The sequence below is a fragment of the Zeus faber genome (genome assembly GCF_960531495.2).
Source record: "Zeus faber genome assembly, chromosome: 1".
Lineage (NCBI taxonomy): Eukaryota > Metazoa > Chordata > Actinopteri > Zeiformes > Zeidae > Zeus > Zeus faber.
Genome location: NC_137193.1, coordinates 36,628,353 through 36,648,099, shown reverse-complemented (window position 1 = coordinate 36,648,099; position 19,747 = coordinate 36,628,353). Strand labels below are relative to the sequence as shown.

General features: G+C 41.8%; 1 protein-coding gene across 1 annotated transcript in view; it reads left to right on the top strand.

Moving 5' to 3' along the window:
• Positions 1-3,029: 3,029 nt before the first annotated feature.
• Positions 3,030-19,747, top strand: part of LOC307247967 (E3 ubiquitin-protein ligase rnf213-alpha-like) — a gene marked incomplete at its 5' end in the record, with an annotated part of 70,626 nt that continues 53,908 nt past the window's right edge. The window contains 11 exons of the mRNA XM_080024142.1: positions 3,030-3,041; positions 3,324-3,383; positions 3,612-3,683; positions 4,431-4,553; positions 6,246-6,358; positions 9,204-9,427; positions 11,657-11,806; positions 12,019-12,083; positions 13,501-13,613; positions 16,372-16,557; positions 17,020-17,087. Of these exons, the coding sequence (XP_079880268.1) occupies positions 3,030-3,041; positions 3,324-3,383; positions 3,612-3,683; positions 4,431-4,553; positions 6,246-6,358; positions 9,204-9,427; positions 11,657-11,806; positions 12,019-12,083; positions 13,501-13,613; positions 16,372-16,557; positions 17,020-17,087 (1,186 nt within the window). The remainder of the gene's footprint in view (positions 3,042-3,323; positions 3,384-3,611; positions 3,684-4,430; positions 4,554-6,245; positions 6,359-9,203; positions 9,428-11,656; positions 11,807-12,018; positions 12,084-13,500; positions 13,614-16,371; positions 16,558-17,019; positions 17,088-19,747) is intronic.

Below are 19,747 nucleotides of genomic sequence, written 5' to 3'. Positions count from 1 at the left end.
ACACGGCAACTTGTGAAATTGAGCTAGAAAATAAATAAATAATGTGGAAATATACAGAGGAATAAAAAAAATACATTTATTAATGTGGAAATATAAAGAGGAATAAAATAATAAATACAATAATACATTAATCAATGTGGAAATATAAAGAGGAATAAAAAACCGTATTCATTTTGATATTTATTTTCACATTTATATAATTGTTTTTATTATTGCTGACTTGCTCTGAGTGTCGACACAAACCATCAGGAGGAGAATGGCATGTCATGGATTGAGGTCAATTTGTTGTAGTGACTATCATCTGAGGGAATCTGATAGTCTGCCAGGTATACTTATAAGGGGATAAAATTCTTCTCATTAAAGTCTGGCTCATAAGTATTGTTTATAATATACCCCTCCCCCCCCCATACAAATGGTGAAATAAGTTGGTTGGATTCGTTTTTTATATAGCTGTTTTATAACCTATACTCTGGTTTTAGGTTTTTAGTTATATTATAAACAAGAATAACAGAGACATTTTGAATTTATATTGCTCTTTAATTTACAAAGCAAATGCTTTTACCTTTTTTGATAGGTTTTTATAGGCCAATCTAAAGGCCAAGGCAACAGGTCAAGAATGCTGTATTTTCGTTTGATTTATCATATTCTTACACCAATTTTACTTGCATTTTATTTGAATGTTGCCGTACTCGGTCCTTTTGAGTGATACACTATTTAAAAACAATTAAATAGTGGTCACCAACCACTATTGACCACTATTTAATTGTTTTTCTTGTTCATTAATAACCTTGTCTTTATCTATAGTATCTCCTCATGCCAGGGGGTTAAGACTGAATTGTAAACGTAAAGCCTTGTTTTTATTTGCGAAACAACTTAAAACAGATTTTTGTTTCTTACAAGAGTCTCATTCCACATCTGCTGATGTCAGCTTTCAGAGATCACAATGGGGTCACGAACTGTGGTTCTCCTGAGTCTGAGCGCTCTGCTGGAGTCACTACAGTTAAGAATAAGTTCAATGGAGAAGTCTTACATTCAGATTGTGACTCTTTAGAACACTAGATGAGAGCACAGATGGGTTCAACTGCAGGGCATTTCTGCCTGAAGCACCTCCAACAGTGCCACTGGGTTGGCTGCAAGGTCGTCAGCTGGTTGCCACCCTTCACTGGTGTTTCGCTCCTTTAAACCCAAAACACCTCCAGATGGTGGAGCAGCGACAGGGACGTTTCCCTGACGCTCCTTGCAGCCAACTCTAAGACCTTTGCTTTCTCCTCGCCTTGTCCTTTCTTCCGAGCCAGAGCCAAAAGCTTCCTTGTTCAGCCTCCTCTGTCTTTTGTGGCCTTCCTGAGTTTGGAGCCCATGATCCCGAGAGACCTCGGGAATCGCTGGGTGGATGCTCCAGTGTAGCCTCGGCAGCCGACTTCCACTGGGTACGTGAGCGCCTTCCACCCAGCTTGGGAACACAGAGTTGCCAGCTCTCCATACCTTTCCTTCTTCCTCACGTAGGCCGCCTCCATTCCCTCTTCCCATGGGACATTCAGTTCTCCAATGATAACTGTCCTCGCGGGGATAGACCAGATCGCGATGTCTGGTCGTAAGAAGGTTGTGGCGATCTCCAGGGGGAACTAGAGTTGGCGGACGAGATCGGCTGCGATGTTCCACTCGGCTCCAGGTGTAAGGGGTAAGGGGTGGCTTGTGCTGGTATTGTGGGCCTCACTATATCTGTCTCTTGATTAGGTATAATAGTATTAATATCATTACTGGTAACGTCTACGGATACAATACTAAACCTGAGAATGATCATTTACTTGAATCCTTAGAAAATAGAATTCTCCTTATATCTCCAAATACCCAAATTATTTTATTTTAATTATAATATATTTAATTATATAAGGTATTAAAATCCCCACCAAAGAGACCTAATTTCCTAATGATAGATCCTTCCCTCGGGGCAACAGGGCAGGATCCCGCAGGATCCCTCGATGAAGACAATATTACAATTAATACTAATACTTAATAATTCTCAGAAAGTATAGAAAACAATGCTCTCCCTCCTAGCCGCACTCAAGGGCTGATCACACTAATTCCCAAGCCCCAAAAAGGCATGCTTCCCATTGATAATTGGAGACCTTTCTGTCTGCTCGAGAATGATTATAAAATGATTGTTCTGTTGTTTGCCAGGAGAATTAAAGCGGGCCTGGACACAGTTATTGATGAGATGCTGTCAAGGCTTCATGAAAAATACATATTTCCAATAATATTAGACTTGTCTTGGACATACTTGACTATTCTGATCTGGTATCTGAAGATAGTTTTAACCTCTGTCTACGTTTCTATGAGGCCTTTGATACAGTAGAACACCAATTCATCCTTCGCTCCCTGGAAAAATTAGGCTTTGGGGATTTTTTTCTCTTGGGCTATTAAAACTTCGTATGCTAATAGAAATAGCTCAATCAAAATCGAGCATGGCACGACCTCTAAATTTGATCTGAAACATTGCATTCGTCAGGGATGTCCGAACCCACCGTATCAATTTTTACTCTGTACACAAATTCTCACAACTTGTATAACTAACAGGGATGTACAAGGAATCTCCATAGCTGGTAGGGATACCATTATTAGTATTCCAGTTCTTTATTTCATCCATTTATTTATGAATTTATTAATTAATTTATCATTGTGCCCCTCTCAGTATTCCATACTCTCAGTATTACATAGCAAATAGGTTGCAATTACATTTCATGTACATTACATTGTCATTTAGTAGCCGCTTTTGTTGCTCACTTTGGTCTGTTTTGGCTTTTGTCTTAATTTTGTGCAAACTGTGAATTGCTGGAAATGATCAAAAAAATAATAATCTAAAAGTATTACTTTTGGCTATCCAGTGGATTCAATATTTCCTTCCAGTTTGCATTTAAAATCAAACTGGATGAAACAGGTTTACAGGGGGTGGTGTCTCGGAGAAAGCGAAACTAAACGTAGGTCAAGTCTTTATATAGCAGCAACAGAAACATTTTTTTGCGGAAGAGGCGATGGAGAGCAAGGTGAGAAGACAGATCTAATGCACACACTGTGTCTTTACACGACTTCATCTTCCTCCGATAAACCGCTCGAATCTTGAATCTTGAATCCCGTAATTTACTGAAACCGTGTTTTTTATTCCAACAAACAACAAAACAAAAATAAGGAAAATTGAAATGAACGAATGGCAAAAAGGCACAACGGATCAATGATGAAGGATGGAAGAGGGTGAAGTTCTAATATTTTCAACTGAACTCGTTTCAACAGGACAGTTAAGATGCTCTGCCCCAGGTGCCGCTCCGCAGTGGGACCGGAAAACAAGTTCTGCCACGAGTGTGGGCTCAGTCTGCGTCCCGGGAGCCAAGGTGAGGATTTAAACGTACAAGGAAGTCTTTGGAATTTATAACCCAGCCCAAAGTCATAACAATGAAGAAAATCATATTCATTCCGTTTTTTCGGTTATATTGGTGCGAAACAGGTATAAAACAGGTTTTTTTCCCCCCACACATTATTATTAATAAGATAAGATAAGATAAGATAAGATAATATAAGCCTTTATTAGTCCCACACTGGGGACATTGACATTGTTCCAGGAGCAAAAAGGGGACAGCAGACAGAAACACGTGGGGCCAGTGCTACTCGGCCGTCTGCACTTGCGCAGAACGGTAAGAGGCGCGGACGCGCAGACACGCTTCCTCCCCACAGCGAGGTGCCCCTGCGGAAACGACCGCACCCACAAAGCTCTGGATAAACTGCAAAAGAAATGTGCAAACTGCATTCACGTTGATGGATTCCCTCATTGATACAAATGTGATGCATTGAGAAGTGGTATTTATCGCATTTGGAGTTGAATGAATCAGCAGAATGATAAACCATCTTTTCAGATGTAAAAATATAACAGGTGTGGTTAAAGGAAACGCTCAGTTATGAAACAGTAGCAATCTGTCCTTTTGAGCTCTGCACTCACCTCTCAACATTATGACGTACAATCATTTATACTTTGTGAAAGAAATGACTGTCAGCTTTCATTTAGGGCAACGACATAAAAATCATACAAATACAGTTTACTGTACTAATACATCTAGTGTTCCCAGTAGATTCAAAGGAACCTTCAATAAGAGGGCGGCGGAGTTATCTTATTCCGGTAATGGCCATTTTAGGCCTAATTCTTGAGCTCTATATATTATAAATAAATATGTAACGATATATTAAAAAACATTGCATGAAATATGAACTACATTGAAATATGAATTGAGGTACTGGCTTTTCCGAACCTTGAGAATTATTGTCTGACACTTTAATGTCCTGTTCATACTCTTAATGTTTAACTGGATATAACATTGCCACAATAATAAAACATTTTACGGCCAAATTGCATTACACAGAGAATCCACGCTCTCCTGACGCCCCAGAGAGAAGGAGCCCAGAGGATGGTGGTCCCCAGAACCGAGCCCAAGCCAGTGGGAGGGAAGACCAGCAGCCTTCTGGTCGGGAGCCTGACCAATCAACCAATCAGCCAATCAACGTTAATGAAGGTAGCATAGTTGTTTTTTCTCCACAGTTTAAACAACTTTGACCAATTATTGTTCCAATTGGAGACTCTCTCTATTTAAGAGTATTAATAAAAATGTGATTGTCAGGGAGACTCAAAACACTTGTTGAAAGGTATTTTTCCAATGCTGTGTGTGTTTATCATAAATGTTTGTGATGTAAATAATAACTGTTGTGTCTTTATGTCCATCCCCAGGGAGCGATGCTGTGAGGAAGAGGAGTCATGATGAAGAGCCTCACTGCCCAGCCACTCAGTCAAAGGTAGAACCGCTGAATACAAGCTGGATTGCCCTTACTGCCTTTACACTGCTTGTCTTCATTCAATATGAAACTGAAAGAGAACATGTTGTTCTAGAAGGCTCTAGGTGGGGCACAACCACACCACTTCTCTGGCATTCAGTTATTCACCTGATAACTCTAATCAGGTTAACCTTTCTTGATTCATCTCATTCTGTGTCTTATCGTTCAGTGCTACAGCCATAAACAACAAGGAAAACTTTTTGCTGTGTCCGGAATCCTGCACAACAAGGGACGGGCGTTAAAGATTTTTGATCCAATTCTCAATATTTTCTACCAATCACAAAAATATGTAGCAGATTTACTTCAGTTTTTAAATAAAGTAATTAGAACTGACAACATTATTGATGATACTAAACTCACAGGGACTCTGAATCTGAATCTGAGCAATTTCAATATAAAGTTCAGCAGAAGTTTGCGTTTCTCAACAAGAGGTCACCTTGTTTTCTGTGTTCATGTGACCTGTCTGTCCCGTCCCCTGGCAACAACAGGCCCGAGTCTCAGGAGTGGTGGATGATAGTGTTCTGTTTATTGCCTAGCTGCAATAATGCAGCACAAAATATGAAGAATGGTCAATCTCTCCATCTTCGTTAGGACAAATACAGCCTCCCACAGCAAGCAGTCATTGCGCAACTGTTAATGATACAGTGTGGCTATGTACTTGTAAGTCTAGATCTAACATTTGGATATAGCTGGATCATATAGTGGTTTACATTTTTTTCTTGGTTGAAATAAAATACATGTGTATAAAAGAAAACCAGAAAATAACTGGAACTGCATCACCCCATTCTCTCATTAAGCAGCCCACTCACTATAAGTGTATCATTTCAAATAACTACAATATAAGAAACATTCATACATCAAAATAAATGTTTACCTGCAATAATGCAAAAAACACAAAACACGAAGAACGGTCAACCTCTCAGTTTTCGTCAGGACAAATACAGCCTCCCTACAAAGAGTACATGGATTGCATCAGCTAGACAAAACCCACACGTTAACATTAGGTTTCAACACTCGGTTATAAAAACACAATGCATTCATTATTTGATACCAGCCTGCTAAACATGTGCCCAATCAAAATCTACAAATTGCACGTGTATATATGTTGTTTTAGCAGCTTTTATGGCCGATTTATTCAAGACCAGTCAGTACATGAGACTTACCACAGTAAGCAGTCACAAATGAAATTACCCCGTAGCACCACAGGGTGGCACTGTCCACATTTATGCAGGATGTAACCAACATATTAACACTGTTACATTCACGTGTTTAAGTGTGAAAATATCTGCTGTATTTTTAAGAAAATTACATTTTTTATAAGAAGCTCCTTGCTTTTCCATCGCTCTCTTTCCATCTCTATTGTATGTTAATTTCAGGAGCAGCCGAGCAGTGCTGACTCGGAGGCTGACGCCAGAGGTGGCGCTTGGCCCCAGGACCAGCCACACGAAGCGCAGATGGAGACCGGCTCTGCAGCTGACCGTCCAGATGAGTATGGAAGGAATTTTGTTTCACAATTCTTATTAAGATTTTTGATTGCAAAAAAACACAGAAACTGATGGAGCCATTTCACATATATTGTTGCCCCCTACCGTTGGCCTTGTTGAATAGCAGCATAGTTTACTTAAGTTAAGCGTCAGGTGCCCATGGAGCTGGGGATCTTGAGAAATAGAAAAGGTTTTCAACTTATTGTAAGGCCTAAGGCTTTCACTTATCCAAACGTATCCACTTATCATACAATTCAAGTGTGAGCGTGTTGTCACCCCTATCATTCTGGCGTAAAAGGCTGTTGGTGAAAAATAAGTGAAAGCCATGGGCCAAACAGAAATATCCATCTCTATCCACATAGAAATAATGTCTTACTTGTGTTGTGTAAACAATTTTATAAATAATTATAGCATCATTTATATGTGATGTAAATATGTTTCCATATTTTTTCAACCCTTACAATTTAATAGTTTGCCACATTGTCGTGAACAATTTTTCCCCGCGGAAGGTGTGTAGTTCCGCGTGTGCCGCCGCACTGGTACTGACACAAGACTCATAAACGACTGGTTCATAGCGAATAAAAGTTAAATTTTGACGGAATTAAACGACTCCTGTGAAAGTTCCATTTGCCACTCAGAGCTCAACCGACTCTTCTGAGTCGTTCATCATTCATGAAGTTCTCTCCCGCTCACGGTGCGTGAACCAAATAAACCGAGAGTTGGACTCATCAAACAGTAACAATGAAAGCAAAGCAAAATGCATTTACAAAGTAGAATAATACAACTATCAAAAGAATGAAATACATTAAATATAGAGTGAGAATGAGCTATTAAAAGTGTATTTTGACCTAGAAATTTGGCAGTATTTCTGATTCTGATTCTGATTCTGATAAACAACCATCACCATGGCAACTGCCAGTAACTGGGGACTGTGGTAGTGGGTAGTGGTTTTGGCGCCATCTGCAGAGAGCCAGCATTGGCAACCGGCAGGGGACACAGCTGCAGAAGATTGAGGTTATTCGAAAAAGAACTGTGCAGACGCGCAGCTTGTGAACAGGCAAGGCAGGCAACTGCTTGGGGCCTCAGGGCCACCAAATTTTACTCCACAGCGATGTGGATTATCCCCCCTTAAACAACCAGTGGATGATTTGTAATGATCTCAGTAGCAAACCTCCATAAAGGGGACCCATCAACTTGCATGATGATTGCCGTAACATTCTCAAAGTTTGAATTGAAAGTCAATGAAGGAAAATGAAGGAGTTATCCATCTGGAAGTGAAAAAAGAAAGAGAAAAAAAGAGGATGAGGAAAAAAGAAAGCAAGACAGTGGTAAGTAGGTGTGTATCCGAATAAGTTATTCGGAAAAAGCACAAATGACAAGATGATACAGATATTTCTTCTACCAAAATTGCTGTGTTATAATTCGGAAAAAAGCAATGATTGACATGTCTGGGCACGTACCCCACGCCAATGGAGCGGGAACAGAGCCTCCATCCCCGGCTGAGCACAGAGTGGAGGGAATGCCACACTCCCCATTGGGCTTCGAGCCACTCCAGCACTGCTCCAAGCCAGTCTCCGAACCGGAGGAGCGTCTCCACTCCGGGATTGGAGGGAGACGCCTCCTTTGGTGGCGGGGAGCCGTGGTGGTGGTGGTGTTCAGACAGTTCATAAAACTTTTAGTTGAGTTAAAAATAAATAGAGAGAGGGATGAAAAGTACAGTATGAGGTTGTGGAAATATTTTTCATAATTAATTATATGCCAATATGAAATGAATTGGTGCTTTAAATCAATCAACCCACACCAGCAAGCGGCCCCCCAGGGACCCCGGAAGTCACCCAGCGGCGCTCTCCGCAGCCCCGCCAGGTCGCAGCACACCAGAAACCACCAGGTGCGAGCCGCCAGGACTCCAGCCCAATCGGCAGGGAGCCCACCCGGTCGACCCCTGTCCAACCACGCCCCCACACCAACCCACCAGTGCTCTGCCACGCCGTAAAACCCCAGTGCTCAATGTGTGCTGTTGGCAATTGCAGTCAAAATTGCGGGGTGTGGGGGTACGAGTCCTCCAAGCAAGTCAAACCCGAATGACTCGCACCCCTCCTACCTCTCCTACCCTGGTCTGGTGGAGTGTTGTTCAGAGTAGGATTTATGTGCGGGTATGTGTTCTAGGCTAATATGAGTGGGATTAAAATCTCCAGGACGGACGAGAAGCACGTCGGGGCAGGAGCGTGATGGGCAAGATCGCAGCTGCCCGCCACATTCATCCCACATAGCTCGTACCCGACCCGTCGCGCAAACCCGAGGCCTATTGTGTTGTGAATGTACTGAGTATGAGTTTTGCCACTGGGAGAGATAGGTGAAGCGCAACCAAATGCATGTAAAAACAGTGAGAGCCCACTCCACTCCAGGATCCAGTCTGTGCATCCACTCCACCCCCCCCCCCCACTCCCCACCGATGACGAGCATGTCATCAAAAATAAAAGTACAAAGCGATCCACAAGTGAATCAACCATTTGAATGCGTATTTAAGCATTTGAAAGTTGTAGGTGATTTAAAAATTTGAATTGCATGTAAATGAGTCTACACTATTTTGTAAAATGGTTTATACAACATAGGTAAGATCTTAATTATTTGTGGATGGAAAGGGATATTTATGTTTCTGAGGTTTTTTTGCATTTAAAAATATAAATACAGATTTGTGGCCTGAAGTATTTATTTGTGGTTGAAGAGATATATATTCATTTGTGAATTGTGTTACAGAAATCCTTCCATAGATGAGCATCTGGCAGCGGGAAACAACCAATCCAAACCGTTGCCGGGTTCGGCGTCGTCACTGATTTCGACCGCACACAGATGTCCCACTGGGCCTGAGGTGTCAGGGCGACAGGCAGAGGAATCGGGCTCTGCAGCAAAGCAGAGTTCTTCTGACGCCTCAAAGAGCGGGAGGTTGGAGCCGTCCAGGAGCCCAGAGGATGGTGGTCCCCAGAACCAAGCCCAAGCCGGTGGGAGGGAAGACCAGCAGCCTTCTGGTCAGGAGCCTGACCAATCAACCAATCAGCCAATCAACGTTAATGAAGGTAGCATAGTTGTTTTTTCTCCACAGTTTAAACAACTTTGACCAATTATAGAAACACTGTTAATATGAGCATAAACTACTCACAGGCAAAAACATGATTTCCTTTGTCAAATAGATGAACTGCAAACCAAAGTCAGGTAGAAGGAAAAAGAAAATATATATCTACACAATACAATATACATACAATTGAAAGATAATTTATACGTATATATCATTGTTGTCCTTGTTGCATGATTAAATTTGAGCCGCTTTAACAACATTTTACGTGCCGCTAAATTGCGTTGAAACTTGTTTATTTCATTTTAAATAGGATATTAATCCCAAATAAGGCTTTTGAAAAAAGCTACGACGTGCCTTGGGTTCAGAAGTTTAGAAACAAGGTTTAACGACGCATACCGCTGCGGAACTGAAATTTAAACCACAAAGTCCACGATCATAACACTGCGACTTCCGAACACAGAAAGGACCCATAAAATCTGCCTTGTTTTTTGTCAAATGATGAAATTAAATAACAAGTCTGCCACAGGGCATGCTGGGTAAATGAGGGGTGGTAGCCTACTACCATAGACTTATTGGTATGAAGAGCTTGAAAATAACTCCATACAGGCAACTTAAGCAATATGGGTTGAAAGAACTTAATCATGAAATTATATTTAAGGAGGTGGTAATACTATATGTTCAGATTTGTGTGCAAGAGAGAGAGAAAGTGGGTGAATCACGAATGCGTGAGAAGTGCTGGTACTCAGCAAAGAATTGTGGTTCTACAGGGCTCGATGGTAAGGGTTGCCCTCGGCAACCAAATTGAGTCAACTGGCAACCATTTCGTGGCCTCTGGCTGCCCCCTTTGGCAACCGTTTTTTAACATAAAATAGCGACAGCAAACAACAAAACCTTCGCCCCAAAATAAATAAATGTGTTGCATTAGTGATATTTACAGTAAATATTGCTGTTACAGTTGGAACCAGAACACTGCACGTACATTGACTCACCTGTGCACCAGTGCGCACAGACACAAGTGACATAACAGTCAGGGATGCAAACAACTTGCTTTTCGGCGAATGTCGCTTTTTTCATGTCAATTAGGGGGACTTGTGTCTACTGCATTCACGATCGATCGACTAGTGGACTTGTTCTCTGATATCAAGTTACGGGCTTGGAAAACTGTAATGCGTGTCAGAAGTGATGCATTCAAGGAACCCGGAACACCGTCGGCTACCACCTCAAGTATATTGCAGACCTTCTTTCACATACATGTTTTTGCATCCCTGTACAATTGACTAAAACCAAACTAAAAACTAGGTTTGAAAAGTTAACACCAGAGAGAAAAAAACAAATACTCAGTTATATTGGTGCGAAATAGGTACAAAACAATTTTTTTCACACATTATTATTAATAAGATAAGATAAGATAAGATAAGCCTTTATTAGTCCCACACCGGGGACATTGACATTGTTCCAGGAGCAAAAAGGGGACAGCAGACAGAAACACGTGGGGCCAGTGCTACTCGGCCGTCTGCACTTGCGCAGAACGGTAAGAGGCGCGGACGCGCAGACACGCTTCCTCCCCACAGCGAGGTGCCCCTGCGGAAACGACCGCACCCACAAAGCTCTGGATAAACTGCAAAAGAAATGTGCAAACTGCATTCACGTTGATGGATTCCCTCATTGATACAAATGTGATGCATTGAGAAGTGGTATTTATCGCATTTGGAGTTGAATGAATCAGCAGAATGATAAACCATCTTTTCAGATGTAAAAATATAACAGGTGTGGTTAAAGGAAACGCTCAGTTATGAAACAGTAGCAATCTGTCCTTTTGAGCTCTGCACTCACCTCTCAACATTATGACGTACAATCATTTATACTTTGTGAAAGAACTGACTGTACATAAAAATCATACAAATACAGTTTACTGTACTAATACATCTAGTGTTCCCAGTAGATTCAAAGGAACCTTCAATAAGAGGGCGGCGGAGTTATCTGATTCCGGTAATGGCCATTTTAGGCCTAATTCTTGAGCTCTATATATTATAAATAAATATGTAACTATATATTAAAAAACATTGCATGAAATATGAACTACATTGAAATATGAATTGAGGTACTGGCTTTTCCGAACCTTGAGAATTATTGTCTGACACTTTAATGTCCTGTTCATACTCTTAATGTTTAACTGGATATAACATTGCCACAATAATAAAACATTTTACGGCCAAATTGCATTACACAGAGAATCCACGCTCTCCTGACGCCCCAGAGAGAAGGAGCCCAGAGGATGGTGGTCCCCAGAACCGAGCCCAAGCCAGTGGGAGGGAAGACCAGCAGCCTTCTGGTCGGGAGCCTGACCAATCAACCAATCAGCCAATCAACGTTAATGAAGGTAGCATAGTTGTTTTTTCTCCACAGTTTAAACAACTTTGACCAATTATTGTTCCAATTGGAGACTCTCTCTATTTAAGAGTATTAATAAAAATGTGATTGTCAGGGAGACTCAAAACACTTGTTGAAAGGTATTTTTCCAATGCTGTGTGTGTTTATCATAAATGTTTGTGATGTAAATAATAACTGTTGTGTCTTTATGTCCATCCCCAGGGAGCGATGCTGTGAGGAAGAGGAGTCATGATGAAGAGCCTCACTGCCCAGCCACTCAGTCAAAGGTAGAACCGCTGAATACAAGCTGGATTGCCCTTACTGCCTTTACACTGCTTGTCTTCATTCAATATGAAACTGAAAGAGAACATGTTGTTCTAGAAGGCTCTAGGTGGGGCACAACCACACCACTTCTCTGGCATTCAGTTATTCACCTGATAACTCTAATAAGGTTAACCTTTCTTGATTCATCTCATTCTGTGTCTTATCGTTCAGTGCTACAGCCATAAACAACAAGGAAAACTTTTTGCTGTGTCCGGAATCCTGCACAACAAGGGACGGGCGTTAAAGATTTTTGATCCAATTCTCAATATTTTCTACCAATCACAAAAATATGTAGCAGATTTACTTCAGTTTTTTAATAAAGTAATTAGAACTGACAACATTATTGATGATACTAAACTCACAGGGACTCTGAATCTGAATCTGAGCAATTTCAATATAAAGTTCAGCAGAAGTTTGCGTTTCTCAACAAGAGGTCACCTTGTTTTCTGTGTTCATGTGACCTGTCTGTCCCGTCCCCTGGCAACAACAGGCCCGAGTCTCAGGAGTGGTGGATGATAGTGTTCTGTTTATTGCCTAGCTGCAATAATGCAGCACAAAATATGAAGAATGGTCAATCTCTCCATCTTCGTTAGGACAAATACAGCCTCCCACAGCAAGCAGTCATTGCGCAACTGTTAATAATACAGTGTGGCTATGTACTTGTAAGTCTAGATCTAACATTTGGATATAGCTGGATCATATAGTGGTTTACATTTTTTTCTTGGTTGAAATAAAATACATGTGTATAAAAGAAAACCAGAAAATAACTGGAACTGCATCACCCCATTCTCTCATTAAGCAGCCCACTCACTATAAGTGTATCATTTCAAATAACTACAATATAAGAAACATTCATACATCAAAATAAATGTTTACCTGCAATAATGCAAAAAACACAAAACACGAAGAATGGTCAACCTCTCAGTTTTCGTCAGGACAAATACAGCCTCCCTACAAAGAGTACATGGATTGCATCAGCTAGACAAAACCCACACGTTAACATTAGGTTTCAACACTCGGTTATAAAAACACAATGCATTCATTATTTGATACCAGCCTGCTAAACATGTGCCCAATCAAAATCTACAAATTACACGTGTATATATGTTGTTTTAACAGCTTTTATGGCCGATTTATTCAAGACCAGTCAGTACATGAGACTTACCACAGTAAGCAGTCACAAATGAAATTACCCCGTAGCACCACAGGGTGGCACTGTCCACATTTATGCAGGATTTAACCAACATATTAACACTGTTACATTCACATGTGTTTAAGTGTGAAAATATCTGCTGTATTTTTAAGAAAATTACATTTGTTATTAGAAGCTCCTTGCTTTTCCATCGCTCTCTTTCCATCTCTATTGTATATTAATTTCAGGAGCAGCCGAGCAGTGCTGACTCGGAGGCTGACGCCAGAGGTGGCGCTTGGCCCCAGGACCAGCCACACGAAGCGCAGATGGAGACCAGCTCTGCAGCTGACCGTCCAGATGAGTATGGAAGGAATTTTGTTTCACAATTCTTATTAAGATTTTTGATTGCAAAAAACCACAGAAACTGATGGAGCCATTTCACATATATTGTTGCCCCCTACCGTTGGCCTTGTTGAATAGCAGCATAGTTTACTTAAGTTAAGCGTCAGGTGCCCATGGAGCTGGGGATCTTGAGAAATAGAAAAGGTTTTCAACTTATTGTAAGGCCTAAGGCTTTCACTTATCCAAACGTATCCACTTATCATACAATTCAAGTGTGAGCGTGTTGTCACCCCTATCATTCTGGCGTAAAAGGCTGTTGGTGGAAAATAAGTGAAAGCCATGGGCCAAACAGAAATATCCATCTCTATCCACATAGAAATAATGTCTTACTTGTGTTGTGTAAACAATTTTATAAATAATTATAGCATCATTTATATGTGATGTAAATATGTTTCCATATTTTTTCAACCCTTACAATTTAATAGTTTGCCACATTGTCGTGAACAATTTTTCCCCGCGGAAGGTGTGTAGTTCCGCGTGTGCCGCCGCACTGGTACTGACACAAGACTCATAAACGACTGGTTCATAGCGAATAAAAGTTAAATTTTGACGGAATTAAACGACTCCTGTGAAAGTTCCATTTGCCACTCAGAGCTCAACCGACTCTTCTGAGTCGTTCATCATTCATGAAGTTCTCTCCCGCTCACGGTGCGTGAACCAAATAAACCGAGAGTTGGACTCATCAAACAGTAACAATGAAAGCAAAGCAAAATGCATTTACAAAGTAGAATAATACAACTATCAAAAGAATGAAATACATTTAATATAGAGTGAGAATGAGCTATTAAAAGTGTATTTTGACCTAGAAATTTGGCAGTATTTCTGATTCTGATTCTGATTCTGATAAACAACCATCACCATGGCAACTGCCAGTAACTGGGGACTGTGGTAGTGGGTAGTGGTTTTGGCGCCATCTGCAGAGAGCCAGCATTGGCAACCGGCAGGGGACACAGCTGCAGAAGATTGAGGTTATTCGAAAAAGAACTGTGCAGACGCGCAGCTTGTGAACAGGCAAGGCAGGCAACTGCTTGGGGCCTCAGGGCCACCAAATTTTACTCCACAGCGATGTGGATTATCCCCCCTTAAACAACCAGTGGATGATTTGTAATGATCTCATTAGCAAACCTCCATAAAGGGGACCTATCAACTTGCATGATGATTGCCGTAACATTCTCAAAGTTTGAATTGAAAGTCAATGAAGGAAAATGAAGGAGTTATCCATCTGGAAGTGAAAAAAGAAAGAGGAAAAAAAGAGGATTAGGAAAAAAGAAAGCAAGACAGTGGTAAGTAGGTGTGTATCCGAATAAGTTATTCGGAAAAAGCACAAATGACAAGATGATACAGATATTTCTTCTACCAAAATTGCTGTGTTATAATTCGGAAAAAAGCAATGATTGACATGTCTGGGCACGTACCCCACGCCAATGGAGCGGGAACAGAGCCCCCATCCCCGGCTGAGCACAGAGTGGAGGGAATGCCACACTCCCCATTGGGCTTCGAGCCACTCCAGCACTGCTCCAAGCCAGTCTCCGAACCGGAGGAGCGTCTCCACTCCGGGATCGGAGGGAGACGCCTCCTTTGGTGGCGGGGAGCCGTGGTGGTGGTGGTGTTCAGACAGTTCATAAAACTTTTAGTTGAGTTAAAAATAAATAGAGAGAGGGATGAAAAGTACAGTATGAGGTTGTGGAAATATTTTTCATAATTAATTATATGCCAATATGAAATGAATTGGTGCTTTAAATCAATCAACCCACACCAGCAAGCGGCCCCCCAGGGACCCCGGAAGTCACCCAGCGGCGCTCTCCGCAGCCCCGCCAGGTCGCAGCACACCAGAAACCACCAGGTGCGAGCCGCCAGGACTCCAGCCCAATCGGCAGGGGGCCCACCCGGTCGACCCCTGTCCAACCACGCCCCCACACCAACCCACCAGTGCTCTGCCACGCCGTAAAACCCCAGTGCTCAATGTGTGCTGTTGGCAATTGCAGTCAAAATTGCGGGGTGTGGGGGTACGAGTCCTCCAAGCAAGTCAAACCCGAATGACTCGCACCCCTCCTACCTCTCCTACCCTGGTCTGGTGGAGTGTTGTTCAGAGTAGGATTTATGTGCGGGTATGTGTTCTAGGCTAATATAAGTGGGATTAAAATCTCCAGGACGGACGAGAAGCACGTCGGGGCAGGAGCGTGATGGGCAAGATCGCAGCTGCCCGCCACATTCATCCCACATAGCTCGTACCCGACCCGTCGCGCAAACCCGAGGCCTATTGTGTTGTGAATGTACTGAGTATGAGTTTCGCCACTGGGAGAGATAGGCGAAGCGCAACCAAATGCATGTAAAAACAGTGAGAGCCCACTCCACTCCAGGATCCAGTCTGTGCATCCACTCCACCCCCCCCCCCCCCCCCACTCCCCACCGATGACGAGCATGTCATCAAAAATAAAAATACAAAGCGATCCACAAGTGAATCAACCATTTGAATGCGTATTTAAGCATTTGAAAGTTGTAGGTGATTTAAAAATTTGAATTGCATGTAAATGAGTCTACACTATTTTGTAAAATGGTTTATGCAACATAGGTAAGATCTTAATTATTTGTGGATGGAAAGGGATATTTATGTTTCTGGGGGTTTTTTGCATCTAAAAATATAAATACAGATTTGTGGCCTGAAGTATTTATTTGTGGGTGAAGAGATATATATTCATTTGTGAATTGTGTTACAGAAATCCTTCCATAGATGAGCATCTGGCAGCGGGAAACAACCAATCCAAACCATTGCCGGGTTCGGCGTCGTCACTGATTTCCACCGCACACAGATGTCCCACTGGGCCTGAGGTGTCAGGGCGACAGGCAGAGGAATCGGGCTCTGCAGCAAAGCAGAGTTCTTCTGACGCCCCAAAGAGCGGGAGGTTGGAGCCGTCCAGGAGCCCAGAGGATGGTGGTCCCCAGAACCAAGCCCAAGCCGGTGGGAGGAAAGACAGCCAGCCTGGGTCCCACTCATGTCAATCGGTCAGACAAAGAAACGTGACGACGACCTCAACCTCAGCTGCACAGGACACCGAGGTATAGTCTCAATCTAAAGTCTACTAATATTACTATTTGTTTCGTCATTGGGTTCTTTGATTACTAATGTGTATGACATTGAAATTTGCTTAAATTGTTCTTGTTTTGTGCAACCCTGGTTTAACTTTGGATGTTTTGTTTTACTTTACTTTTTAATCAAATACGACAATATTTAACCGCATATAGTGTGCCATCCTGGTTTTCACATACTATTTGATGCATGGTGTGGTTTCAGACATTAAAAACGCTCACATACTGACTTTGTGTACAAAATAACTCTAAAGACTTCACTCTCAATTGGTAACCAGGGCAACACAGATGAGAGCCACCCTGAGACTGCAAGTGTCCCTGAAAGACAGCAGCTTCTGCAACAGCCGTAAGTTTAGCATTTACCCACAATTTACAGCAGAGTTCCCATGGATCACAGTAAAAGCAGGTCTATACATTTTAAATGTTGTCATTTTGAACTGCACACTTACATTGGTGCAGGTGACAAAACAAATACATGCAATCAAGTTTTGCTTGTTAGAAGATTCAAAGTTATCACTGCAAATGGGTGAAAATGAAGAACAAATCCAGTGGTGTTCCATCAAGTAAAAATGGCCAAAGTTAAAACGTGCAATATTGCACTGCACTATTATGTGAAAGTCCTGTTCATTAATGCATGTTCAACATTGGTCAGCATACAAAATTATATCCAACTTACAAGTATAATGCTGCAAGTATATTGGTTCTATTAGTATAATCCTACACCCCACTGGCTGCAAAGTCAATAGAAACCCCAACCTAACCAATTTTACTGCCAAGCTACACTTCTTCATACAATAGTCATTTCACTTCAGCACTTCTTTCACTTCTGCTTAGAGAAAATCTAAAAATGTGCTTTATTTCCAATAGCTCTCCAAGCAAACAGCGTGCTCCTGGTGGCGATCTCCTGACTGTGTACTTCCGCGCTATCACATCACAAGAGTTCCAACTTAACCCCAAAGAGGACAGGATCTTCCTACGATCCGCATATTTGTTTGGAAGCTGGGACAAAAATGGACCAGAGATGTTCATCATTCAGTATGACCTCCTTTAAAGTTCACCAGAGTTTTCGAATTTAGTAGCTAATTTTTGTGTGCGGTAACTGAAAGAGAATGGAATCTGAACGTTCATAAATTCCTCAGGTTTATCATGCCTCTGCATATATTACCTCTAATAGTGATTGCTTTCTTTTACACAGAGATCTGAATGACCAGAGTTACCTGGTGGAAGGGTGCTGTGATATTCCAAAAGAGTATATGAATCACAGCATACCTTACAAATACATTGTTTACAAGCACCTTGAGGAAGACCGTTACCAATCCAACTATGAGGTCATCTATGAGAGCAGCTCAGACCCCTACACCAATAGGTGCTTGTTTATCAGACAGGATCTTCTAACACAAAAAGGTATTCACACTAATGTACACCGTATATTGTCTTGTTTTTGTATAAATCTGGACTACCTCACTTAAACTTTGTCAGACTTATTGTCTTGAGTCAAACTAGACACAAAATCCACACAAGTCATGCTAAAGTCATGCTTGAGTAAAAAAGGACAATGCACAGTGAATATGTCACGGTGTATACCACAGTAGATGATATATGTATCACAGAGGAGACAGTGCTATCACAACTCCAGGGGGCAGACAACATAGCAGAAACAGAAAGAAGGAAAAAAAGGAGTTCTGTTGATTCTGTGATTTAGTTACTTCTTTGAAGTATCCAAAACACAATTGCAGCTGCAGTGCCGGGTCATATTAGGTTGACTACCAATTAGCAATATGTGTCCACTATAAAAGAGCTCTGACCATAAGCACTTTGATATGCACTGTGCCACCCTACCCACCCAATAAATATTCAGTCCTCTGCAGCATCAGATGATGGGGCCATGAACTCCTGATTAGTGTGTCATAAGCCATGTTTCCACCCAAAGTACCCAGAACTTTTAGTCCCAGGAACCTTTTTCCAAGTCAAGTCAAGTCAAGTCACACTATTTATAAAGCGAATTTCATACCAGGGCAACACAATGCACAGGAACTAAAAGGTTCCTTCAGCCCGTTCTGTGTAAAGACCTCTGAAGATTATGCAAATTAGTCTGCTGACACGTGAAAAAGCAACGTCTGTCGTCAGTGGCGTAACTACCGATGGTGCAAGCGACCCCCCTTCCCCTCTCCCACGGTGCCTGTTTTTATTTCAGATTTATTTGTTTTATACTTGTATGAAACGAACCGACAGGACTGACCCGTTCCACCTCGAATCAGGACAGTGGAGAAATGGAGAAAAGCGATCTCCGGTCCCCTGCACATTCGTCCCAGCATCAGCGTGTCTCCAAATGCACTGCACAGTGAACTTTATAGGCTCTGTGTAGAGTAGGAGCTGTGTGTGTGGCTGGCCTATTATGGAACGATGTGGACACAGCTAATCAATATTGACACATTTTACTCTGACCAGATGCAGAATCCCCACCTGCGATTAAAAAGTCAACCTGAGTCAGACCACAGATAATCACTGAACTGGAAGCCACCAGAGAGAGGGCACTAGGATTTGGGGAAGATGACTTGAGGAAGTCAGCATGGTGATGTGGGGAAGCCCAGAGCCTCCTGATTCCGGCCTCTCTCAAGAGAACATGGCACTTGATCTTAACATCACTGAACCTTTGTATGGGAAGTTCTGGAGTGAGCTGTGTGAAGTAGATTTCCGTTTCCTTCCTCCCTCAATGAACTGGAGGCTTTTCTTCTTAAGGAATATAGCAAAACCCTGCAACACACAGTTTAAGACTTGACAGCATTCCAAGAAAGGTTGAAGCTGTTCTGAAGGAAAATGTGGCACTGCTTCTCGTGTCCTGTATTGTCGGGTGTCTGTTATTTTGTATATCAGTCCAGATGAGGATATAAAGCGATTTAGTCTCATTAAATCCAGTCTATAAAAAATAATTAACAGTTCAATTGTGATGGCAAGTGTCACAAATACAAATGTATAAAATCAGACAAGTTGCCCAAATACTGCATA